A 27,246-nucleotide genomic window follows, 5' to 3' on the forward strand; every position below is an offset into this window, starting at 1 on the left:
AGTTATCTATAGCAAGAGGAGCAGCCTGAACAAAGTTATGGAGATGTGAACGTGTGTGATGAGTTGATGAATAGTAAGCATTCCAGTGGCTCTAAAATGTACAGAGTATGGAAGGAGTGGTGTGTGGAGGTAGAGAGGTATGAAGGGTCAGGTAGTGCCATTCTATAAAAATGACTGGGTAAGACTGCTTCCAGAAAAATAGAAAAGCATAGAAGTGCTTTACAAATGCTAACTAAGTGTTTTTGACCCTGAAGATGTACAAGGAACTTTCTCTAAAAATTCATACCCTCCTCTCACAGGAGGGCTTGCATCATAGATCGATTTGCCAGATTTCTTTTTTCAGTGTTTCCTCTCCCTAGCAGAACGTTCTATCCTGGGTCTAGGTTAGTGACACATAGGAACTTCCAGAGTGCTGAAGAGTGGGGGGACAGGAAGTGATTCAGTTTGGGTAGGGAGAGTAGTATTTCATTGCTGCCCAAACTTCAACCTGCCCTTCTTCCATATCACTTATTCTGATCTCCCCCAAGGAAGAAGTGAAACCACTACACCCAAGGAAGCAGAGGATCAGTGTGAGCACCCTCTCCTCGCACCCTCACCTTTCTGCTTCCCTGAAAAATCTCCCAGAATGAAGTCATATAGTATTGCCAAGCTTAGCCACATATCTCATTTCCTCTCCCTCCTACCAGCCAAGACCAGTTTGGAGGTGCTGTCTTCTTCCAGTAAATTTTTAGTACCCACACAGTTTTGTACAATCCTATCATACCCTCATAGATCCTTTGCCCCTGCCAGAGCACACAACCTCAACAAGGCAGTGAATGAAATTTAAAGCCCAGGAATTCAATTCCATTTCATTCTTCTAATGGCACCATAAAGTAATTGAAAGAACCAGATAAGTGTTGAGTTCAGAGTCTAGCTTTGCTACTTATTAACTACGTGGCCTTTTGCAACACACTTCATCTCATCTCAAAAATAGAGATGATCATATGCAAATACCAAGGTCATGGTGACAGTTAGAGATAATGTATATAAAGCAAATAACCAACAAAAGAGGCCCAAGACACAGTCATTGCTATCACCATTATCATCACCACCAACACCATTATTTAGAATGTGAATTAATGTGGATTCCTTGATGGTTTTATTTCTTCCCTCTTACCACCCTTCATGTATTCCTCACATGGCAGCCAGAGTACTCTCTTAAAAACCTCCTATATTACTTAAAACCCTTCTTTGGATTCCCATTGCATTTTCAGTAAAATCCAAGCTCCTTCTCCTAGCCTCCAGGAAGCAGCCTCCCCCACCTCCCCTTTCATCTCTACCTTCATTACATTATACTCTCCCCATTGCCCACTCTGCTCCAGCCACACTGGCCCTTTTAGTTCCCTAAACACTAAGTTCTGTCAGGACCTTTCTCCTCCGCCCTGAGGTTTTCTCTGCCCAGGAGCCACTCTCTGTCCCTTCCCTTCTGTATGTTCTTTGAGTACAGCTTAAAATGCTACCTTTGGGTACAGCTTAAATGCCACGCTACCTTAGTATGCTCTACTATATCTTTTTTTTTTACCAGCCTAATACTTATTTATCATTCACTGTTCATAAATGATTTATTTGTATGATTATTTACTCAATATCTATATCTATCTCCCCCAAAGAGAATAAACTCTAGGAGGGCAGGAAACAATTAGCTATGTAACTTCAACCTCTAGCCCAGCATGAGACATGTTTTGGTGTATTATTGTGGTTATTGTAGGACAGTACTCTGTGCTGGGGTACAAGCAAGTACAAATCCAGTATCATTTGTGACTGCAGGATCTCAGGGAGGTTAGGTTTTCCTTACAATGGTATGAGTCATGTTTCTTTCCTAAGCACTAAACTACTTATGAGGGTGGTGATTTTCCACCTTTTTCATCTCATGACACGCATAAGCTAATGACTAAAATTCTGCAGAACACCAAAAAATATTTGTTTCCTGAGCTGACAAAAAACAGGTATGATTTTGATGAATTCACACTGGAAGGCTATTGCTGTATTGGCTGTTATCATTTCTTTACTTCACAATCCAAGAGAAAAGAGGTTAGTGCCCCTGACTCAGTAGTCAGGTACTGCATGTTTTGAAAATCTTTGTGGCACACGGGGTGAAAATCTCTGTACTGGGGCATCAAAGGTTGAACTTCCAATTTTCCATATTATCCAAAATGTCCATAAGAAGATGTATTTTTAATAAAAATATCTTATAAAGTATGTATTAACCAGACTCTTCACAGGAAACCAATCTGATTAATTAAATGAATTTGTTTTAAAATTCACTAAAATTCACAGTAAGGAAAGAAAGACCAACAACCAACTTAACATTCTTATGGGTATCACTATTTTAAAAGAGACATTATCTCAATATAAGAGAAGGTCAGTGATTCAATAAATTATTTTCCAGTTGGTCAAATGTATGTAAAAACATACACAAAGTGAAGTGAAAATTTTCATACAGTGTCTCCTGAGTTAATGCTGATGGAATACCTAGTCCCTGGCAAATAATGAGTACTCAATATTTGTTCAACATAAGTTCCCTGAAGCATTTTCCAGCCACAAAGGCAACCACATATACTGCAACTTATAGTCCTTTGGAAAGGACCATACATTTTTCTTGTTGTTACACAGAGGCGCATTGCCAATCACTGAATTTCTATTTAAAATGCTAGTTCTTGATCGATTAAAACCTTCTTTCAGGTTTAAAAATAATAATTTAAATGTATGTCATTTCCTCTGCAATGTTTCCCTCCACACACATGCACACTTCTTACCCTATCCTTTTTTTTTTCTTAAAAAGCTATTTCCTTTTATTATCTAAAATGCATCTTTCTCCTGGTGACACCACTATTCTCAAAATCCTCACTTTCCTTGTGTGCTCAGAAACCAGGGCCAATAGAGAAAATGACACATTTCTCATTTTCCATTACCCTTTTTAATCCCAGGGCCTAGCCTTGGGCCCAATTACCTATGTTAATTTCTTGACATTCTGGTCACCAGGGATCTTGATGTTCTTTTCTATTCCATGGTGTTTCTGCTGCCACCAGCCTTCATCACTTGAGTGTCTATTTTGATGATTCTTTTATACTTTCCAGCTCACTCACAAAAGCTCATCCTAACTACCATTATCATCAGAACATCTCCATCTCTAGGATAAGGAACATTGGAATGTCCAGTTTATAAACAACTCCACTGCCCTTCATATCTTTGTACTTCTCTCACTCCCATTTCTAAAAATCCTTTTAGAAATATATTTCAAAATTATAGTAAAATAAAAGTTAAGATTTATCATATTAACCATCTTTGAATGTACAGTGCAGTGACAGAAAGTACTTCATATTGTTGACCAACCACCTCTAAAACTTTTTTCATCTAATTAAACTGAAACTCAATATCCATGAACAGTAGCCCCCCATTTCTTAGTTATTTTTCTAATCCTCACCCAAAGATATATTTTAATTGGTTTTTAGAGAGAGAAGGTAGAGGCAGGGAGAGAGAGAGAAACATTGATGTGAGAGAGAAAAATCAATAGGTTGCCTTGAACCTGCAACCTAAATATGTGCCCTGACCTGGAATCAAACTTTCAACCTTTTGGTGTATAGGATAATGCTCCAACCAACTGAGCCACCGAGCCAGGGCCCTTACTTTTTTTAATACATTCTCCAAGAAGCTACTTTAGGCCTTTCCCACTTATTCTCAAAAAGTCAAACTCATGTGTATTTCTCTTAATCTCTAATATTTTTCTCACTATCTATATTATGAAGAAGATTCAGGCATCCTATAAGACCCTCAAGTTCATGTTCCTAGACCTTGAAATTTCACCTCTCTCATTCTTTCTCTTTTCTTCATCTCCTACAAAAAGATGTATGCCTCTTCCTTTTCTTTTTTTTTTAATTTTTAAAGATTTTATTCATTTATTTGTAGAGAGAGGTGAAAAGAGGGAGAAAAACATCCAACATGAAAAATATCATTTGGATGACTCTCCTACGCACCCCGAATCCAAAACCCATGCACATGTCCTGACTAGAAATCATATCAGCAACCCTTTGTTTTCCGGGAGAATGCCCAATCAATTGAGCCATGTCGGTCAGGGCTGCTTCCTCCTTTTCAAAGCTGACTCTTCCACTACAGTTATTTCCCCTCTCTCTTTGTCTCCTATACAACTTCATTATATAAATATCAGTTTTCTCCTTTTCATTGGTTCCTTTCTCTTTGCATTAAAACATTCACAAGAGTCCCAGATCACAATGAAAAAAAACACAATATTAACAATAATAATAAAAACTTGTATTAAATACCTACTTCGTGTCAGCTACTGGGCTAAGTGCTTAAAATATACCTTCTCATATAATTCTAACAAACCCAACAAGTTCAAACTATGAGGAAAATTATCATTATGGAGAAACTGAGGCTTCAGAGACTAATTTGCCCAAGATCATCTAGCTAGTAAGCAGCATCTTCTCTTCTACATATACTCTGTTGATATACCACTTCACTACTATAATTCTTTTAAAAAGCTTTACGTCCTTCTTCTTCACACTGTGCAGTCCACTGCAACTTCTTGGAGAGCCCACCATGCTTAAAGGACTCTCTCCAAGGTCTCTAATCTCCAGCTGGGTCTCTGTGGTGCTCACCACCAAATACTCTTTGAGATCTTCTCCCCTAGCCTTCATAATATGAGATTTTTTTTCCTGATCTTCTTTACTAACTCTTTTCTTGCTCCTTATGTAAGAATCCTCATAGTTCCATGTTGACAAAGCTTCCTCTTCCTGCACCACTCCCAGTGGTGACAATCTTATTATTTATTCCCACATCAACACCTACGCTTTCAGAAATGAAGATTAAATCTTCATGGCTAATTTTGGCCTCCCCCGACCATAACACAGTTCTAGCTTCCTGCTGAAATTTCCATATAATTGTGCTTTATGAACTTCAAACACCACCTGCCTGACATCACACTCATTAACTATCCCTGCCAAGGAACAGGACACTGGAGTTTCCTACACTGAACTGCTGTCACTACTTTCACTTCCCTTCATCTCTCATCTCTCCCAGTCCAGAGCTGATTCACCCACACCCAAAAGGAGTTGTGGAGGCTCTCTGGCAGACACCACCCTGCACTGGGAGTGAAAGTTTGGTTCTAACCTTACCTAGCCACTGGGAACTCTGCGACTCAGTGGAGCTGCAACAGACATTATTGAGACCCTTTCTCATGCTAATTTCTAGTGCAACAGGCTAATAAGCCAAAACAAGGGGAATATGGAAACTGAGGCAGATAGTTAAATGGCTAAGCTATTTACAGCCACCTAGTAAATCCCAAAATTCTATCTTTTCTTACCAACGACACCAGAATAAATGATTTACTCTTGTCAACCAGAGAATAAATAACTTAAGTCACCTTATTCAGGGAGATAGATAACAAAAATCCAATTATTGCCATCTGTGCCAGCTATATCCAAGGATGGATGAAATTAAGGGAATAAATCTCATTTTGGTTCATTAGCATAAAGCTGATGAATATTGTATTGAAATCCTCCCTTAAGATCTCCCCGAAACTCCCAGGCTTTAAAGCCATCAAGATGAAGGACCCACAGTATACTGTGTCCCTCAGAAGTACAACTGTGCCTTTCCTTTTCCCATTTTCTTCTCCCACAGACTTGTACCTCGTAAACTCTAACAGACCCCATGAAACTTGAAACCAGGGGAGCAATGGGCAGCGACAGCTTTTTCTGGACTAACCTCCTAAACCTGTTTCCAAGGCCCCTTTTCTCTGACTTTCCTTTGAGCTGACTGACAGCAGCCCCGCCTTGGCTTACTTCTTTCACTGTGACTTTTATTTCTCAGTGAACCAAAATAGCCCTGCCAAGGTTCTCTCTTGTTTCTTCCTCTGTCGTAAGCCCTTTCTTATTTCACTGTCCTTGGCTTTAATGAACACACTCATAAAATCAATTGGACCCATGTTGTGAATTTTTTCTGCATGAAGTCAAGAACCTACGTACTACCAGCCTGCCAGAGGCAGACCAGCTTTGGCCTGATACTTTTCTGGTAAGACTAGGGCTATATGAAATGCCTGCAGCACTCATTACCTTCAACATCTCCTTACTAGTCTCACTAACTTGCTTTAGATCTGTCCTCTCTGATTTTGGCCAGGCTGTTTTAATTGGCCTCCTAACTAGCCTTCTTTCCTCTTTCCTTTCTTTTCTTCCTTCAGATGGTCCTTCACACAGCTATAAAACTACATTCACAATACGCAAACTTGCTTTACAAACTTTCAAAAGGTTCCCGCTAGCTATTGAATAAAATTCAAACTTCTTACTTTTGCACTAACAACCCTTTGCGTGGTGGTCCCTATATAAATTTGGTTACATATGTGGTTGGTATAAGCACTTGGTGGAAAAAAATCTCTTACTTATTCTTTATACTAAAGGTAATTGTGAATCAAACATTTAGGTATTAATAACTATAAATGTTTTAGAAAATGGCATAATAAACTGTTTTTGTAATCTTGGAGGGAGTTCTTTTGAAGCAGGACACAAAACCCAGAAGCTCTACAACACTGATTAAATTTAAGCACATAATATTTGAAAATGTATGTATGAAAAAGAAATGCCATTAACAAATTCTAAAGATAAGAGGTAGTGGGGAAAATTTTTCAACACATCATAGGCTGGGGTTTTATTTCTTAATTTACAAAGAGTGCACATACATCAATAATTTACAGAAATTGACAACAGACATGTTTTTAAAAAGATGCTCAACTCACTAAGTAGTAAGAAGAATAAAATTTGAAGCTGTGAGATATTTCTGCTAAGGCAATAGAGAAAAGGCATGAACCTTGATTGTTGAAACAATTATAAATTAATACAAACTAATAGAAGTCAATTGGGTAATATCTATTAAAATAGAAGATGCACATACTGTTTGATTCAGCAATTCCACAGCTAGGAATTTATACTACCAACAAATTTTAAAGATTTACCAAGAATCACAATGCACACACACACACAGCTGTCAGTTGCAACACTGGTAATACTAGAAAAAGAAAAGAAAGGAAAAACTGGACATGGCTAAAGTGCTAATCAATAAAAGATTAGTTATGTATATCTATATGATTGAATACTATTAATATAATAATGCTTCCTATAAAAGAATATTTCTGACATGTTAAGTATTCATGATGTAGTGTTCACTGAAAATTAGAGAAGGCAGTTTACAAGATATTTGCAGCATAATTCCACTTTTTCATAAAAAGTAGATATGCATAGTATTTCTACATCGAAAAAATGTCAGGCTCTATAACATATATGCTTCCCGGTCATTTACATATTTTATGAGTACATGTACATCATTTTTATAAATAGAAAAAATACTTTAAAAGTTATCAACTTTGTAGAAAAGAGAAAGGCAATTAAATAATCTATGCCTTTATATACTCTATATTAAGTTAAAATACTAACTAGAGTCCATTTCATGAAGGTTTGATAAAACTTAATAATTAACTAAGAACTCATTGAAAGTACTCCAACTTAAATAATGTAAAAGCTCTGTTTAGAATTTGCCTGTGGGAACAAGATATGCTCCCACTCTTCTAACTGCCTCAACTGGCTCTATTTGCATCACCTCATTCACCAAATGCTGTCATTCAGTGTTGCCTAATTCAAGTGTGTGTGTATAAATATAGTTAAAATATAACTACATCAACTACTACCAAGTGGTAACAGCAGGAAACCTCATCACTTGAAACCAGTCCTTGATGTTTATAACTTAGGTGAGTATCATGCCAGTGTACAAGAATATTTGCTATTTGTTATGGAAAAAGCAGTGCAAAAGAACCAACAATCTTTATATTGCTAGATAGTCTGAAATATTTTTATTTTAAAGTAGGAGAGTAAAGAGTAAATTTTTAATTCTGAAAAACTATTGAAAGGAGTGATCATATTTTTTAAGGTAAGAGATTTGTAGATTGTTTACAGAAAATGCTTTGTTTTACAATAGGATTTGGAAATATTTCCTGACTATGTTTTTGAATTGTCACGTGATTCTTAAAAAACAGCCAACATTCTGTGTCAATGACTATCAAAAATGTGGTACTTTGGTTTTTTATCTACCTTGTTTAACTCTGCAAGCTAATGTTTGAGACCGGAGTTCCTCCGAGTATGTTCTCTTAAACTAGTCCTTGAGGGTTTTAATAGAAAGGGTGGGGGAGTTTACAAGATCAAATAATTACTGGAAATAATTAGTTCAAGGTATCCATGACTCTTGAGTGATGGACACTCAACACCTTTACTATGCAAATGTTAAGTACTGACTTCCTGAGAGATGGGATATAAATTGAAACATTTCCCACATTTATTTGAAAAAGCAACTTTATCTCTCAAGTCCTCACCCTAGAACATATTTTTACAGAGAGGACAGAGAGAGGAAGAGAGAGAAAGAAATACCCACCACCTAGTATGTGTCCTGACTGGGAATCAAACCCGCAACATTTTGGTGTACGGGACAAGGCTCCCACCAACTGAGCCACGCAGCCAGGGCTTTTTTTCCCTTTAATGTCTATCCAGGAAAGTTTTTTTCTAGGATAAAAGGATCCTTGGATAAAAGTCAAAACAAAAAATCCAGCAGTGCAATTTTCATGGTATCACTAAAGTGTAATCTAAATACCTACTATGTGCAGGGTAGTAGGTACCTTCTTTGACTTATTTTTTATACAATTTAAAATTCAACTACAATAAGGTACAACCCATGGACATAAACTAGGGGGAACTAAGGAGGGGAGAATGCTGGAATGTTGGGGGGTACAGGGCAGAGGGGGGATAAAGGGGGAAAAGTGGGGAAAACTGTAATAGCATAATCAATAAAGTATACTTAAAAAAAAAGAACCAGACCTTCTAACTCACATATCACAAATAATTAAATCTAGATTTTCAAACATGAAGCATATTCAAATATATTGCTCTTAATAAAAATAATGATTATTAGTTTTAAAAATTAACTACAATAAATTTACCAACCTGCACTATTACACATTAGGCTTAAAAAATATCTATCATATTCAGAAACTTATTATTTTAAAGAAGTTGGACAACCAGCTAAGCATTTCCAGTTAAATTCCTAGTTCTGATTACTTTTCTTCCTACGTTTGGGTGGGGGGAAGAGGAGACAGGGTGGTGATGCTCTGGCATAACAAATAGAAGTCAGGAGACTTGATTCTGGTTCCAGTTCTCCTTTTGAAGACTGAGCAAGGCACTTAAGCTTTCAGTCTTACTTAACCCACTCATCAATAAAGTTAGGAGTTCAGTAAAATGATGTCTAAGGTTCTCTACTTCTAAATGTTCTTGATCAGTAAAGGTGAGAGAATCAGAGGAAGAAGATAAGGATTTATGTGAAGCCCTCAAGCTCTGTGAGGATAACATTCACTCCCATGGGCAGAAGAGGGAGTCCTCAACTGCCCTACTGTTGAAGGGTTTTGCTCATGAGACTGGCTATATGTAGGATGGCTGCATGGAAGACTCTAGTTTCATCTAGACAAGAAAATTTCAGCCTATTTGGGGTTGTCCAGGGACAAACATAAAGATGCATAAAGTTTATCTTCCAGTGAGTCTTTTGGCCCAGGAACTAAATGTTGCTTCCTCACTCAGCTAGAAGAGCTGGGCAATATGAAGTTTATAAGAGATTTAAATGGTAACCACTCCTGGAATAATTTGATTTTATTTTATAGAAAAAAAGAGGATAATACTCAATAAAAGAAACAATAAATACTAGTAGAATTCAGCAATATCAGGGAGATTTTAAGACTAGAGAAGAAGTCCCCCTCGCCCCCACAAACCACCACATCACTACCTTACCTTGATGATGAAGCCAGGTTGCAGTACTAACAAAATAATGGAAAAATATGGAATTTTCTACAGTTTATGACAGAAAACTCCATAATCTTTCAGTAGGTTAGACAACCCAGCTTGATTGTCAAGGTCTACCATTCACTGATGATCCTTGCCTGAATCAAGTATTAAATGGGGGACTGTGAGATGGTTATTTTTCTAATTTTATCATTCCCTCTGTAATAAATGAATTCCTCATCCATTCTTTCTTGAGAAATGCTATGGACTTGTGGGTTTCTTTTTTCATCAAATGCGTTATAGTCAATTGCCATTATTATTCTTTTTGATGCTCAAATTGTGCCAAATTTGCCCAGCAGGAGACCCTTCATATGTTCTTTTGATACAACCTCACTAATTTTTAAATGACTCACTGCTGCCCTGGCTGGTGTTGTTCAGTGGATTGAGTGCTGGCCTGAAAACAAGTCACCAGTTCAGTTCCCAATCAGGGCATGTGCCTGGGTTGCAGGCCAGGTCCCTGTTTGGGCACATGTGAAAGGCAATGTTTCTTTGTAGAAATTTTTTTAAAAAGCTTTAAATAACTCACTGCTTTCCAGCACCACAGGATATTCCATGCTCACTTCTATTTTCCCAGTTCGTATCTAGTCCCAGTTCCCTTTAGCACAAAAAAGTACTTAAAAACTAAGATATGAGCATGCCAATGTTACTGATTCAAATTTAACATCCCAGGAATTTGCCCTTAGCCTTTTTAAATTTTATATTTGTATCTCCCTTTCCCTACAGCGAAAATCCTATGATATTAATGCATCTACTTATTTGCTGTATCCTGTAGTAAAGGAAACAGTGTCAGAATGCCAATACCAATATTACCATTAATAACAAAACCAGTAAGTAAAGCTTAAGATTTCTTTGCGATCCTTTTTGTTCTATGACTATATTCTAGCAGATATATATTCAGAATACTGTGTTCAAATATTACTGAAATAATTATTTCTCTTGGTGTTATCACCAATGAGAAATGTTATCAATTTTATATTGAGTTAGCCATAGTTGTTTCTGTCTGTTTTCAAGTTGAGACAATTGAACTAATACTATATTTTAACCCAACAGAAGCCTGAAAAAAAAGCCTGAAATGAAGCATTCAAGCACCAGAATTTCCCCAGCAAAGGTGAACAACTTAGCAGGAAAAGCCTTGGTAAAATCTCCCAGGTTGAGAAGTAAGGACTTAAGCATTTCTGATTGTTTTACACACTATTTTTTAAAAATCTATTCTCAAACCTTTATTATCCAATGTTTATATGTGTTATCTTACCAAAATTACTAAGAACACAAGAGCTGAAATTGAAAGGAAGACTCCTAAGTGTGCAATCTGGCAGCATTCGGTTTTAAACAAACGACATACAGCCAACTTTTACTTATTTGATGCATCTCAAGACAGGAATGGCTCAGCTAATTTAAACCTGCTAATAATAATAAACATAAGTATAGCCCTTTATATCAAATTCTTCTTTCCACCCACACCTCCTGCCACCAAATCCCAATTTCTTTCCCAGATTAATTAACAAAATATAAACTGATCCATTTTCATTCAACAAACATTTATTAAGACCTTTGGTGTATCAAACTTATGGTCTTAACTTGCAATTTCTGATAAAGGAGAGAATGCATATAAAGATGTTTGAATAATCCAGGCCCCAAATAAAGCAGAATTCACCAAATGATGCTGAAGTCTGTCCAGTTACAAACTCAAAGGGTTTGGAATAAGCTGAAGGGTAAAAAGAATCAGGTAGTAGTCATAGCTTTAAGATAAATGGGCAATATACCTCTCTGATCTTTGTATTATCTATCCTGGACAATAATTATACAAATCTATACTCAGATTTTTCATACAGGAACAGTTACACAGACCCCTGGTAGACTAGAGCAAAAACAGGATGAGGAATGATGATGGGGACTACATATCCTTGTCCTTTGGGTTCCTTTCCATTTTCCTGAACATCTTTAAGGCTAGAAGAGAAAGCATTGTTAAAGTGTACCATTTCTGTCCTCCTTAAGGCCCAAGCCCACCCACAGTGTTCTTTGGTCACCAGGGAACACATTGATTTGAGTGCAATTTCTAAATGGCCAGGAAATCACAGTCGTTAGTTTTCTTATCTGAGTCTGAGTCAAAATGCCCTGTACAGAAGCAGTGACTCAGTGAAGTGCCTCTGCATCCCCAAATACCCTCCTAATAGTGAATGTATTATCTTTGTACCTCAGGAAATGTGGGCTGTTTTTTTTTTATCCTCACCCAAAGATACAGCTCTACCTTATTTTATCTTACCTTATTTTATCTTAAGAGAAGACATTAATATGAAAGAGAAACAATGATCTGTTGCCTTCCCTACACACCCAGACCAGTGATCAAATATACAACCTAGGTATGTGCTCTGACAAGGAATGGAACCTTCAACTTTTGGGTGTATAGAATGACATTCCAACCAACTGAGCCACCCAGCCAGGGATATGATGTGGGTTCTCTAAGATACTGGAATAAGGAAGCAGACTGGAGTTTACATCAGAGTTACTGGCATTGATGCAAAAATTAAAATGTAACTTCGCCTTTAATGGTGCAGTGCCTAATTTGCACCATTTAGAAAAACAGTAATAAAGATAACCCCAAATCTCTTATATGACTTTGAAATGCATCACATTATTTTTATTGCCCTTTAACAGATCTTCCTTTCCAAAAGTATTGGCTCAGTTTAATACCAAATTGTCATTATTTAAACACTCCTGGTCAAAAAATTTAATAGATGGATGTGAAGTGTGTGACAGGTATGAACCACTTCTCAAAACTCAAGTTGCACTCTGGCCAGGTAACTCATCCCAGAATGTCATCCCAATACACCAAGGATTAGTTTGATCCCTGGTCAGGGCACATACAAGAATCAAACAATGAATGCATAAATAAATGTAACAAAAAATTGATGTCTATCCCCCTTCCTTCCTCTCTCTAAAATAAATAAATTTTTAAAAAATTTTAAACTCAAGGTGCAAGAAATGTCATCTATCTTTAAAAGAAAATGCTCTGAGCTCCCAAGAAAGAAAACAAGAAAGCTCATTTTAATTCCTTTTCCTCCCTCAGGCTAGCAGAATCTAACGCAATCCACAGCTCACAAAGCCACAAAACTCATTACTCACTGCTACAGGTATCCACACAGTCAGGCCATTTGTGGTGCCACCAGAGTATAGGAGGACTTCATGAGCAGGAGGAAAGCCTTTCCTGAAAATCATCCCATTCCCAGTTTCCAGAAAGTCTATTCTTTTCTGCTACTTCTTCTTCCCCACATCCATCAATTTTTTTCCTTCCCTGACAATTTAGCTTTCTTATGTATGTAGGCAGAAGTCACAACATGGGAACCTTGAGACATATCCACCCAACAGAACTATTTTATTTGTCCTGAACACTATTAGTGATGGTATTTTTTAATTGAGGCCACAATTCAAAAATAGGAAATTTTGCATAAAATTCTGAATGTGTGGTTTGAAAAAATCTAAAGATCTCGTAACACTGGCTTATATTCTTATATGGCAACATTTGGGGATAGAACTGAGAAGAGATCATACTCTTTAATTTGGGTCTGTCCATGGAAAAATCTTCTGTTACAGTGAAGGAGGTTGTGGACAGTAGGGGACTACTGAAAATGTATAATTGGGGAAATTATAAGATTTTTTTTAGAGAAGTCACATTGAGGATAGAACTGAGTAGAGATTACACCCTTTAGTTTGGGTCTGTCCATGGAAAATCTTCTGTTACGGTGAAGGAGGTTGTGGACAGTAGGGAATCACTAAAAACGTATAATTGGAGAAATTACAAAATATTTTTACTTTAGAGAGGTCACACTGAGGATGGTGTGAAGAGAGAGCTAGGGGGGAAGAGTAGAAACTAAAACTGGTCAGAATTCTACTAAAAACATTCATCTAGGGGACTGATAATGAGAGCATGACCTAAAATAACAGAAAGGAAAGGAAGCACTAAATTTCTCATACATTTAGGAAATGAAATCATGAGGATTTAATGACAGATTGAATAAATTGAGGGATGGGAGAAGGAAAAATTGATGATTCTCAACTTTCTGATTTAAGAATTGGATAGACAACGGTAGATAGTGGCACTATCTTTCAAGACAGGAAATTCTGGAAGATTATTTTTGGTAAGGAAAGGTTAATTTTTTAAATGAGTACATTTGAATTTGAAGGAGGTGTAGGTCATCCAGGTAGAGATGTCCAGAACTCAGGAGTCTCTACATAGATAGAGATAGAGATGCTTTAATGTAGCTGAAGTCAAAATGCCCTGTGGAGGAGGAGCAACAGATACACAGCCCAGGAGAGAGACTAAAGGAAGAGTTTCAGCTTGAGAAGTCACCAGCATCCAGAAAGATGACTGAAGTCAGTGGAATAAGCAAGACTGCTCAGAAAGGGTGTCCGACCTGCGGCCTGCAAATTCAGCCCAACACAAAATCATAAATTTACCTAAAACTTTGAGATTTTTTTTGTGATTTCATGTCACAGTGTATTTAATGTGTGGCCCAAGACAACTCTTCTTCTTCCAGTATGGCACTGATATTCAAAAAGGTTGGGCACCCCTGGTAGAGTGAGGAAAAAAAACCCCAGAGGACAAAATCCTGAGGACATCAACATTTTAGGAGCAGGTAAAGGAGGAAGGGCTAACAGAGAGTGAGACAGAGATGAGCTGATCAGAGAGAAATAAGGAGACTGGTGACATGACAGTAAAGGAATAAGGGTTCAAAGAAGAATGTGGTCCCCAAAGTCAAATGCCGTAGACAGGTAAAAGCTGGTAAGCCATGAGAAGACACTTGGTGAAATAAGTGTTTGGGGAAGAAGTGAAAGATGAAGTGATTTACTTCTGTAGTTCATGTCAGCCACAGACTGGCTTTCCAAGTGGCAAAACTACAGGTAGCTTTCTAGCCCCCTTCCCAGGAATGCCTGGGAATGCCAGAACTCACCAGAAATGCCTGAGGGAATTTCATTGTGCTATTGCTATAATGAAATTAGTTATTTACTTAAAAGCCATAGTTAGATACTGCCCTCGGACAGCAAACATAATGGAGACTGGGGAAGTGGCAACAGTCTTATGTAGGCTTGGGCTAGCCCTTGAGCCCCAGTGAAGCACTCTCTCCAACAATCTCCATGGCTCTGCCAGATTTGTGCTTTCCTTCTGAGAACACAACCCTCACATCACATTTCCAGCTGCCCTGACTACCAAAGTATACCTTCTTTCAAATACTCCCAATGTAAAGTATCTTTAGTCCTTCAACTGAAAGCACCAAAGGAATTATAGCCAGGGTTTGTCCCACCAGATACTAGCCTGCACATCCACATCTTTAGCTCATCTCTCCTTTTACATCCACAATTCTTCCTCAGTATTATGACCCTCACTTCTAACTACCCAAGGCCCATAGCCCAGTCTCCACAGAGTCCACTCTTAATATTAGACATACCTGTCTTGTCCCCATGGGGACTGATAAACATATAAGGAATGAGTATGCTTACAGTATCATATTACAGCATTTAGCTTTGAAGAGAGAGTGTGATATAATAAATAAAGTGTTGTATTATATTAGTTTTCAGGAGACAAAGTCCCATGCTGGCTCTAGCACAGCTTTGTAAATTATCCTTCTAACTCTAAAAACGCAGTATAAGCATGAGACACCATAGTTGGTATTTCTGAATTATTAAGCAGTGTTAAGGATTCCAAGATGAATGTGAGCATAATTAAGTGGCCTTGTCCCTTAATTGCCCCATTCAGACAGTTGAAGATACTTAAAGGTAGACACCCATCTAAATTAGAGGCAAGATATAAATAATTCAAAATAGTAGCTTATAGATGTTCATCCCACTTAACTTTGAAAAGCATACTAGGAAGGCAAATCTTCTAGAAAGAAAAACAATTGAATGGATCCTAAAGTCACAAGGAATTATTTTTATTTTCTGAATTACTGCAAATAATGGAAATTTGGCTATATTATAAAAATTATTTGAAAGCTTACTTACTATAATGTTGAAAGTTGAGATCCTATGACTCAAGTGTTACAACTTTCTTTTCTAGTTGACTCTGATAATCTCTTTATGATTTCCAGGTAGCAAATTTAATTTTTTTATTTGAGACTTTAATTTTTCTTTGGCTAATTAAATTAAATTTTAATGAAATTAGAATTATTGAACAATTATTTTTTTACTTCATCTGATTTATGAGTTGGTATTTTGTCAGCCCCTAATATTGCAGTGCAGTACTTTCCCATATGGAGGTAGATGGAAGGAGTAGCTTTGATATTAGACACATGAGTCAGAACTTCTCACCAGACCTGAAACCTTGGGCAAGTGTCATGACTGCTAGATCATCATCTGTAAAGTGAGGAGAATAATACCTTTCTTGCTATATTGTTGCAAAGGATTAAATGACATAGTATGTAAAATTATTAGCACAGTGGTTGGTCCACTGTAGACATTTAGTAAATGACGGCTATTTCTAAAATCAATAACCTTTATAGACTACAGCTATGGCTCCAAAATTACTAAAAGTATATTCTAAATAAGAAAAAAATATTATAGGCTTCATATGACTATAAGAGTTTCCCTCAGGCGAAGACTGATGTATGTTAGATATAGACCCCCAATCATTTCATAGCAAAATATGACCTGAGCTCACCGGACAGTTAAAACCTGACCTGAACCACCATGAGGACTTTATTCCACTTTATACAAAATTTCCTATGTTTCACTATAACATTATTAATTTTTGAATTTTATTAATTTTTGAACTGCCCTAGTTCCTGCTGGGATCACTAAATATATACCATGTATCTTCTACATGACAATACTAAAATCTAAAAAACTCTGAATCTTGAAACACAACTGACTCTAGAATTTCTGATAAAGTACTATAGATCTGTGGTTGCTTTCTTGATCTGCTACACTCAGGGTTTGTAAAAGGATAAAAATGGTTGGAATGAAACAGTATCATAAATTTTTTATTTGTTTAGCACCCCAACAGAAGGTCGAAGAAGTTCGCCAGATGTATTTTATGAGGCTACGCTCTGGCCATATCATAGAATACAGGGGAAAAACCATCAAAAGGCATCCACCAAAAACAGGTAAGTGGAAACTACATTTCCTGGTAATTCTTCAATATACTGATGAGCATCTATTTGTCTTCAGTTACTACATCTAGATATATAATTTTTTCCCCTCACCCAAGTTTTTCTTCTGGAAAAAAATAAAGATGATAAACTATTTTAAGCCATTTTTAAAAAGGTATATATGCATTTTTAATATAATGGAGAAAATGGTTATTTCATAACATTAAATAAAACAGAGGATATAAAATTATATATACAGGCATACCTCAGAGACAAGTGAGTTAGGTTCCAGACCACCACAACAAAGTGAGTATCACACTCAAGTGAGTCTCAATCTTTTGCTGGTAGAAGGTCTTGCCCTTGATTTGTAATAACATTTGTAAAAAACACAATTAAGCAAAGTGCAATAAGGTGAGGTATGTCTATATATTTATAATAGCTTTTAAGTGATTTTTTCATTTAAAAGAAGTAAACTAAAATGTTAATCATGGTTTCCTTTTGGATGTTGAGACATGGGTGACTAGTTTTCTTCCACCTAGAATCCAACAGGCTTGTTCTTCTGGGGTATAAGTGTATCGGGAAGCATTGATCTCTTCAGACTATGGAGCAGCTGAAGCCCCAAGGCCAGCCACCACTTTGCAAGCAGAAGTCAGCAAGCAGCTTTGACTGGGACTCCAAAGCAGGGGTTAGGGGGTGGACAGGGGATCTAGGCAGAATGGGGACTGATAGTCCACTCCTAACCCCACCCCTGTCCTACAGCTGGAAAGTACAACAAGCAACATCTGGTATTCACTCCCTGTCAGCAGCCCCTTGAAAGGTCTTCAAAGAACATTGCCTTTGATGTACGGCCACGTAACAGAAGTTCTTCAGGTACCCGAGTGTGACTGGTCACAGGGGAGGCGTGAGAGTGAGGAGGGAGATAAGATGCAGGACCCTGGCAATTGCTACTCCAGGAAGCAGTCCCAAGTCTATGTCTTCTTGTATATTAGACACTCCTGTCCATTTTCTATTGACATGCTCATTTGTGGTATCTAAAACAGGTGCAAGGTAGCTGCTCTAACAATGCATGCACATTTTATAGTAAACACTCCATCATAATTTTGAAATATTTGCTATGGATTGGAATCCCATATACATTATTCCTGGGGAAAATACATTATCCTTTTCAGAAAAAAAAATACATGATCCTCCCAAATTTCAACATTTTGACAATGAAAGAAAAGGAGGTGCTATTATATTTCTTAAGAATAATTTCAACTCAGACATTTTAAATAGTTGTTAAAATGTTTTTAAATTGTATCACCTACTTGAGCAAATAATGTCCAAGTTGATGGTTACTACCAAGAAGTGGAGAGATCATTAAGAAACTTAATTAGGACTTGCATGTTGCCATTGCAAGCATTATTTCTGACACAAATGTCTTAAGTTCCCAAGAGCACACTGAAACATTTTACTTCAGAAGTTCACATACAGATTCAATTATTTAACATCTCCTTAATGTTTATATATTTTCTTAGCATAAGCCTATAATGTAAAGAAAATGTAATAATTTTTTCTCTAGGATCCCTATAGGTAATTCCTAAATCTGCTTCAGTTTACCCCAGCATGCCGTTTTGAAATATTATCATTTTCTATGTGTTTTGGAACATTTTTAAAAAATTGGGAGTACTACTCTAAGTGTCTCCATTATTTAGCCAGAGGACAGAATAGAGCTCACACCTGTATTTTCCAGGACTATTGGAAGTCCTGGAGTAACTCCACACCTTACAGATGCTTATTTACTTATCTCATGTCTATTCAAATACTGCCCCTTCTTGCCCACAATCCCATAGTCCATGGGGAGCCAAGAAGCAGAGGTTTCCTCAGGCACTGTCACTTTCCAGCTTCTTTCTTCCCACCAAAACTTCCCATAAACATAAAAGCATGGCCTCCCATGGCCTTCATGCAGTAAATTAGCATCTTTAATCCCATTCAGTTGGTGACTTCAGCCTTCGAGCTAAGCTTAACTTACACAGAAGGCTTTCATCTGTCCAACAATAATGGACAAAGTACAGCTCAAATTGAAAAACAAACAAACAAAACTTTGAGGAGGCATTTTTTTAAAAATTGCTAAAAGATCATTTATGAAAACAAGTTTTGAATTCTTAATGATGAGATTTTTACTTATTACAGAGGATTCTTATTCCCTGAGCACCTACAATGATCAATGTGTTACCTTTGCTTTTGCGGATGGAAGTTATGAGATCTACGTTGAAGATCTTGGAAAAAAACAAGAAAAAGGTAGAATATTTCCTTTTGTCTGTAATGATATAATGACAACTAATAAGTAAACAATCAATTAACCAAACCATAAACCATGGATTAACTCAGACAGGGCAAATAGATTTCTTGCTGTGTGCTAACTTTAATATATTGATAATGGATGCCTGAATATCACTGTGTTGAGGATACAGAAGCTTAGTTAGAGTTTATCAGGAAAGAACACTAATATTTGGAAGTGGTATTAGTTGTGAAAGATGGAAGGAAGACCATACTTATATATTTGACATCCTAACTTACCTACTAGGTCTTTCCAACCTTATCAATACCACTAAAGTAAAAACTCCAGGAGTCCTGGCTAGTGTGACTCAGTTGGTTGGAGTATCGTCCTATGAACCAAAAGATCATGGGTTTGATTCCTGGTCAGTGCATGTGCCTAGGTTTTGGGTTCAGTCCCGATTTGGGGCATGACTGAGAGGCAACTGATGGATGTTTCCCTCTCTCTCTCTTCCTTCATTCTACTCTCTCTAAAATTGGTAAGTGTGTCTTCAGGTGAGGATTAAAAAAAGAGTATACCAGTGTTGTGAACAATTATTTTAAATATTTTATGGAGAATTCATCAGAGCATACATTTTGAGATCTTCCTCAAAGCCATAAAAGTTTAGCTTTTGCTAATATAAAATAAAAGAGGAGCATATTTTCTGACATTATGTATATGTTGGAACTGAAACCTTTTGATAATCACCAAAGGAATTTTATGCATTCTCTTTCAGACAAGGTGTTATTCCGTTACCACGGCTCACAATCACCTATAAGTCCAAGAGGTAATTTGGAGTAGCTGTAAGCTTGAATTTTTAAATTTGGGTAAAGTCAATTTTAAAAATGCTCCATATGGGAAATGGTTCTCTCCAGCCCAAGCTCCTAGTAAAATCTTAGATTCTTAGAGCATTTACTCCATCCCAACTATTTTGAAGTTTAATAGAATGTTTGGCCATATTTAATAGAGACCTATAATAATAGTGGCTTAAGCTACAAAAACCCTATTTCTGTCTTAGCCAGGGCTGGAATGGCAGCTCTGTTGAACAGGTTGTCCAGGGACCCAGCTCTTTCTCTCTTTGTGGTTCTGCCAATATCTGCATATTTCAAGATTACTTGCCACCATGACAAAGTCCAATTAACAAAACAGAAGAACATGGGTACATAAATTCTCTTTCCCATTAAGGATATAACCTGGAAGTTGTATCTGATACTTCTACTTGGCTCACATTAGTCAGAACTTAGTCACATTTCTACACTTAGCTACAAAAAATAAATAAATAATTTTTTTAAAACCCCACAGGCTGGAAAATATCCTGCTATAATACAAGAATAGAAGTTAAATATTGGGGGACAATTATGTATGGCTTTACGTGCAGACAGAGAAGCTGACAGCCAGAGAAATACTCATTAGAGTCCTAATTCTACAATTCAAAAGCATGTGAGAAAACTAATCTCTCTTTTTCAAGGGGTTCAGGATTATCCCTTACTTGTCCAATGACACTTTAGTTTCATTTGGGTACAAATATTTGTAAGAGACATGTTGCTGAATGAAGTAGATATTTTATGACATCTTAGACTCATTTTCTGGATGTTAAATTCATTTCAATTAAAACGAGTCACAACTTTATAATGTATGTATTTGTAATTGCAAGGTGATGATGTTGATGGTGAGAGATTAATGGTAAGCCTGAGTCCTTCAAAAGACAAAGACTTCTTGCTGCATGCCAACAACCAGGAGCACTCTGTGGAGGTAACGGAAATATGCACTTAACTGTCTTGATTGATACCACTCATTTGTGCAGATTTGGATATTTGAGGTATTTTGAAGGAGAAATTTTGTTTGTGCTATTGTATTGTACAGAAAACATAATCAGTTACTACCAATAACTTGCTTCTGGAGTAGGAAAGGGAGGGAAATGGTATGTATAGCCTTGCTACTAAAATTCTGGTCTCTGCCAGCAGTACTGCATCACCTGGAAGCATATTATTATAAAAATACAGAATTTCAGGCTCCCTCACAACTGAAATAAAATCAGCATTTTAATGAATCTCCAGGAGATTCATATGCACATTAAAGTTGGAGAAGCGCCACTATATGGGATGATCTCAAATTCTTCTTATTTGGCTTTAGAAACTACCATGCTCTTCCAAGAAGGGTTTCTTTGTAACATACAGTTTTCTTAGGAAAATGCAAAAAAAAAAACAAAAAAAACCCCTATATATTCTAAGCCTTTTAAAAGGAAGGTCATAAACATTTCCATATGCCAAGATTTAGAGATAGCATATCAATCTACATTCTAATCATAGGATTCACTGCATAGTCTTTTTCAGTTAGTAAATTAGAGAATTATATTGGTCGTGATCAAGAATTATAAACACCTTAGAGAACAAAGAAGCCAAAGGAAGAGAAAGAAAGAAAATATGAGAGTGTAATATAGAAGATAAATTATATAAATACACAAAATTATTAAGCTAATTCATTCAGCCATGCAAGGTATTAGCATAAACACTAGATAGTAACCAGCATCTCTTAACAATACTGTGTTTGACATATATAAGTACTCAATAATAAGAGATGACCAATACTGAGCTCTATTAAATACCAAGCACTAAATATTTTACAACTACTATCTCATTTAATTCTCATAGTAACTCTATAATAGAGTTATTGTGTTGGTCAGGTATTGCTGTGTAACAAACCCCCCCCCCAACACTTAGTGACTTAAAATAATAATCATTTATATCACTCACATGTCTGTGGGTAAGTTAGGGTGACTGATTTAAAAAATTGGTTAGACAAAAAACCTGAGGCTTAAGAAGTAAAGCAATATGCTCAGGTCTCAGGGAAAATATGTGGCAAAAGAGGGGTAAAAATCCAGAACTGTTGCATCTAGATCCAGTCATTCTAAGCCACATGTCTCTCAAAGTATACAATCAGTGAATCAAATCAAATCCTCCCACTTTGACCCTCTACTTCTTTCCCCTTCTGTCCTCTTCCATCCCCTACTCAGTAAGCAGCTTTGCTAAAAATACCAAATTATAAATAACTATTCCCCTTTCGTTTCTAACAGAGGGATATGAAGCTGTCTCTGGAATTCCTATTCATGTATTGGTTGCTCTCTCTCGTTTCCTCAGCTACAAAAATGTGAAAATCCATTGCCGGACCAGACCTTCTTTTTCCTTCATACGGAGCCTGGGCCCTCTTCATGTGTTTCGTTTGAATGTAAGAGCAATCCTGGAGTGTTTATAGGAGTAAAGGATAATCAACTCGCTCTAATTCAATTAAAGGACCAAAGTGAGCATTCAAGAAGAGAGAATATCAAATTTAAGCTCTCTTAAAGTTAATGTGATGAAAAGCTATGAATCCTGGGTTGGGTAGCCCAAATAGCTACCATTGAAGAGATTGTCAAGAAAAAAAGAAAGAGAAGGGGAGAGAGAGAGAGAATTTAAAGGAAATACTGCTTAGCATGCTGTGGAATGTTTCTCTTATTATGTTAAAAATGCATACTTTTTGTAATCCTCAGTTCTGTTTTTATTCCCCTGTGTATCACTGCATATTTAATACAAGTCTTGGTATATTAAGTAGGGTATTGGTGAAGGGACCTGAAAATATTCTGGAGACATATAGACCTTCACTTTTCTCTACATTCAGCCCAGAGAGAACTTCATATTATAACTGAGACCTCTGGGGAGAAACAAGAGCCTTAGTCCAAGTCTCATTTTAGACAGAGATCCATTTTAAAGAGCTACATATGGACAAAATTTTCTCTGGTTCCAAACAATGGGCTCGATTACTATGCTAGTAAAAACCTAGACTGACTATTTCACAAACACCAGATTTGTAGATGCCCAAAACTTCAGATGCCTACATGGCTAAGGAGATAATATAAATATGGTAAAAAGGAAAAGATAATTTACAAATTAAGAAAAATAAATGCAGTATTTGTAAAGTGAATAATTTCGCCTCTAATTATTTCATTTTTTAAATTCTAATTTTTATAGATCAAGTTAATTTAAGTAAGGCATTCTTATATTAGGAAGTGAAATAAATTTTAGCACAAATATAGAATTGGAATCATTAAAAATATCTAACAAACTTAAAACTCTTTTTTTTTTTTTTTCCAGAAAAAGCATTGAGCCACAACATAGATTAGGGCATCCAAGTATCATGGTGGGGGTCAGAAATCTAAGATGGGATACAAGATTAATATTACAATTTCAATAACTGGTTATCCCTTATGTTTGTGACATACCATGTCCTTCTGACCTGGGCTTCCAGAGATCAGTGATTTTGCATATACTAGTCACCTTGGACACAATTTTTCTAATCCTTTCTTCCTACATGCACAAGTCTTTTTGTTGTCCAGCATGTCAATGATCCTGTTTACTATGAAATATTCATTTGATTTATTTTCTGCCTTCATTTCTTTTGACCGTGTTCTTGATACACTTTTGGCATCCCTGAGCTTCACTCCCAAATCACCTGACATCTTAATGCTAACACCTTTATTCTGCTTTGTCTACCTGGTGTTATAAAATTTTACATAAATCTATTGATAACAATATTTTTATTAAATATCTTTGTGTTTTACTACTAAGGTAGTAAAATAATTTATACTCAACCATAATGATAACATTTTCAACTACTAATGAAATAGTTTTTACTTATCTTAAGGCCTTAGCAATTTCTACTGCAATTTTTCATAGCTTAACACTGACAATAAATGATAAACATAATAGAATAATTATGAAATATAACTTTTTCTGAAATTGTAGGCTTTTTGATTTCTAATTTGTTAAGCTCCATTGGATATAATTGCTGGTGAACATAAGATAAACAAAGCTGAGAATAACCATATAGACGCAAACAAGTATAGAGCAATATATCTTTGTTTCATTACTTTGTCAATAATTTTACTATAAAGACAAAAATAAAAACAGAATTTATATCATCCCTTCTGAGAAACACTAGATGTTAATCATGTGCATCTGTATGAAATACTTAAAATGATTATTATTAGCCAAATATATATTATATTGCTTGTATTCTGGAATAAACTGTATTTCTCAAGACTATATAAGGCCATAATGATTTTATCATAAATGGCTCAATATTATGAAATTCTTAAGTGAAGGTAAGCATATCTCAACCAATATTAGTATCTGGACTAGGTCATTTGTCTGAGACTTTTGGTGATTCAAAACTAAGTAAGATTTGCTCTGCTTCCGCCAAGATGGAGGCATAGGTGGAAATACCTTGTGTCTGCACACAACCAAATCTAAAAACAAAGTTTTAACAACAATAAACACAACCAAACCACACAGAAAATCGACAATATGGAGTCCAAAGACAACGAAATGCTCAGCTAAACCGGTAAAAGGAGCGAAGCCAGCAGCAGAGCGGGTTGGCAAAAAAGATCCCCAACGGGGTGGTGCTCAAGCAGCAAAAGGCGCTGATCCCAGGTGTGGGCTAGCTACAGGTGGACATAGGGAAGAGGCGTGGCTGGCTGGCTGTCTGCGAGATCAGTTGAGCATTTGCGTGCAGATAAACCAGTGAAGAGGCTAGCATTGAGACCACACGGCACAGGGTGGCTGGCTCGCACATTTCTGCTCAGATAAACAGGCAGGCGCAAGCGGTGGGACAAACTGGGCGAGTGGTGGGATAGACTGGGCGAGCAGAGGACCGCCATTGCTCCCTCTCCGACCCCACCCCCACATACAGCATCACAAACCAGCCACCTGGGTGGCCCCGCCCTGGTAAACAACTAAGGCTCTGCTCCTCATACTTAAATGGGCACAAACAGGCCAAAAATGGCTCAAGAACAACTCAGAGCCCCAGAGATGATAAATCTAAGTGATGAGGAAATAGCTAAACTTTCAGATGCACAGTTCAAAACACAGGTGATCAGGATGCTCACGGAACTGGTTGATTTTAGTCACAAATTAGAGAAACATATCAAAGCTAAACTAATTGAAATGAATGGTAATGCACAGGAAACCAACAGTAATGGAAAGGACACTGGGACTCAAATCAAAGGAGAGGACCAGAAGGAAGGAAAAAATGACCAAACAGAAAAGAATGAAGAAACAAGAATTCAAAAAAATGAGGAGAAGCTTAGGAACCTCCAGGACATCTTTAAACATTCCAACATCCGAATTATAGGGGTACCATAAGGGGAAGAGGAACAGTCACGAGTGGAAACCTTATTTGAACAAATAATAAAAGAGAACTTCCCTATTCTGGCAAAGGAAATAGACTTCCAGGAAATCCAGGAAGCTCAGAGAGTCCCAAAGAAGTTGGACCCAAGAAGGAACACACCAAGGCACATCATCATTACATTAGCCAAGATTAAAATGAAGGAGAGAATTCTAGAAGCAGCAAGAGATAAGGGGACAGTCACCTACAAAGGAGTTCCCATCAGACTGTCAGCTGATTTCTCAAAAGAGACCTTACAGGCAAGAAGGGGCTGGAAAGAGGTATTCCAAGTCATGAAAATCAAAGACCTACAACCAAGATTGCTCTATCCAGCAAAGTTTTCATTTAGAATGGAAGGACAGATAAAGTGCTTCTCAGATAAGACCAAGTTCAAGGAGTTCATCATCACCAAGCCCTTATTATATGAAATGTTAAAGGGACTTACCTAAGAAAAAGAAGATAAAAGAAGATGAATAGTGAAAGGACAGCAAACTCACAGTTATCAACAACCACACCTAAAACAAAAGCAAATTAAGAGGACAGCTAGATCAGGAGTGAACCATAGAAATGAAGATCTCATGGAGGTTAGCAACAGGGGAGTGGGAGGAGGAGAAGGGGGGAGAAGGTACAGAAAATAAGTAGTATAGACAGTAGATAGAAAATAGATAGGGGGAGGGTAAGAATAGTAGGGGAAATACAGAATCTAAAGAACTTGAGACATGTGGTCATGAACTAAAGGGGGGGATGGTGGGAGAGGGGTGTGAAGGGTGGAGGGGAAAGGAGGGGGGGGAATAGAACAAATGTAATGGCATAATCAATAAAAAATGTTAAAAAAAAAACTAAGTAAGATTTTTCAGACTTCTAGTCAAGATGGTGGCATAGATAAACATGGTACTTACCTCCTCACACAACCACTAAAAAATTACAGCTAAATTATAGAACAATCATCATTCAGAACTGTCAGAAATGGAGATGAATGGAAGTCCTACAACTACAAAATTAAAGAAGAAACTACATCACAACTGGCAGGAGGGGCAGAATGGGCTGGTCCCATACCCTATGTGGTAGATAAAAATAGGGAGAGATATCTAAGGAGCAACGGATCCCAGCCCCATACTAGGCCCCTCAGCCCAGGGTTTTAGTGGCAGGAAGACAAGTCCCCATAACTTCTGGCCATAAAAACCATGCGGTATTAAGACTGTGGTGGAATACAGAAACTGCTAGATTCCCTAGCAGTTCCTCTTAAAAAGCCCATGCACGGACTTACTCAGACTCACTCCCTCCGAGCTCTAGCACCAGGGCAGCAGCTCGAAAGGCATTGCGGACATTTGGGAAGGAACTGTCCAGCATCAGGGTGAAAGCTGGGTGACAGTTTTCTCCTAAAAAGAAGTGCTGACAGAGGCAACTGTTTCATTTCTGAGCCCTCCCCCAACAGAGCCACAGAGCCAGCAGGCGGGTGCCATATCTGAGACTCCATCAACCTGCCTCACACTGTCAGCCTACTCTGGTAGTTCCCTGAGGTTCTTCCCCACCCAATTTTCAGGCCCACCCAAGCTAATTCCAGGGGCTTTTCCACATGAATAGCTAGTCTTGGCTCATGCTTCAGATTTTCCTAACTTATCTCAAACAAGCAGCATCTGCGTTCAGCAAGCACTGTACCTCTTGCTAAGTTGCCCCAGGCCTGGCACTAGCAGCAGCCACCCTTGGTTCACAGATTGGCCTTGCCTGGGTACCTCCAAACCCAGCACAAGTA

General features: G+C 37.3%; 1 protein-coding gene across 6 annotated transcripts in view; it reads left to right on the forward strand.

Moving 5' to 3' along the window:
* The window catches only part of IL33 (interleukin 33), a 45,812-nt gene extending 19,670 nt beyond the window's left edge, over positions 1–26,142 (forward strand). For 2 of the 6 annotated variants that reach the window (XM_053656532.1, XM_037156756.2), the window contains 7 exons: positions 10,968–11,074; positions 16,904–17,014; positions 17,759–17,869; positions 19,172–19,279; positions 20,032–20,082; positions 20,950–21,047; positions 22,433–26,141. In XM_053656532.1, the coding sequence (XP_053512507.1) occupies positions 10,990–11,074; positions 16,904–17,014; positions 17,759–17,869; positions 19,172–19,279; positions 20,032–20,082; positions 20,950–21,047; positions 22,433–22,636 (768 nt within the window). In that variant the 5' untranslated portion in view covers positions 10,968–10,989 and the 3' untranslated portion in view covers positions 22,637–26,141. Of the gene's footprint in view, positions 1–7,732; positions 7,790–10,640; positions 10,745–10,967; positions 11,075–16,903; positions 17,015–17,758; positions 17,870–19,171; positions 19,280–20,031; positions 20,083–20,949; positions 21,048–22,432 lie in introns of those variants that run through there. The other 4 variants (XM_037156759.2, XM_037156758.2, XM_037156760.2 and 1 more) reach the window with 4 other exon arrangements.
* The last annotated feature ends 1,104 nt before the right edge of the window (positions 26,143–27,246 follow it).

Source organism: Artibeus jamaicensis, unplaced genomic scaffold (assembly GCF_021234435.1).
Source record: "Artibeus jamaicensis isolate MK-2021 breed Jamaican fruit bat unplaced genomic scaffold, CSHL_Jam_final scaffold_1964, whole genome shotgun sequence".
Taxonomy (NCBI): Eukaryota; Metazoa; Chordata; class Mammalia; order Chiroptera; family Phyllostomidae; genus Artibeus; species Artibeus jamaicensis.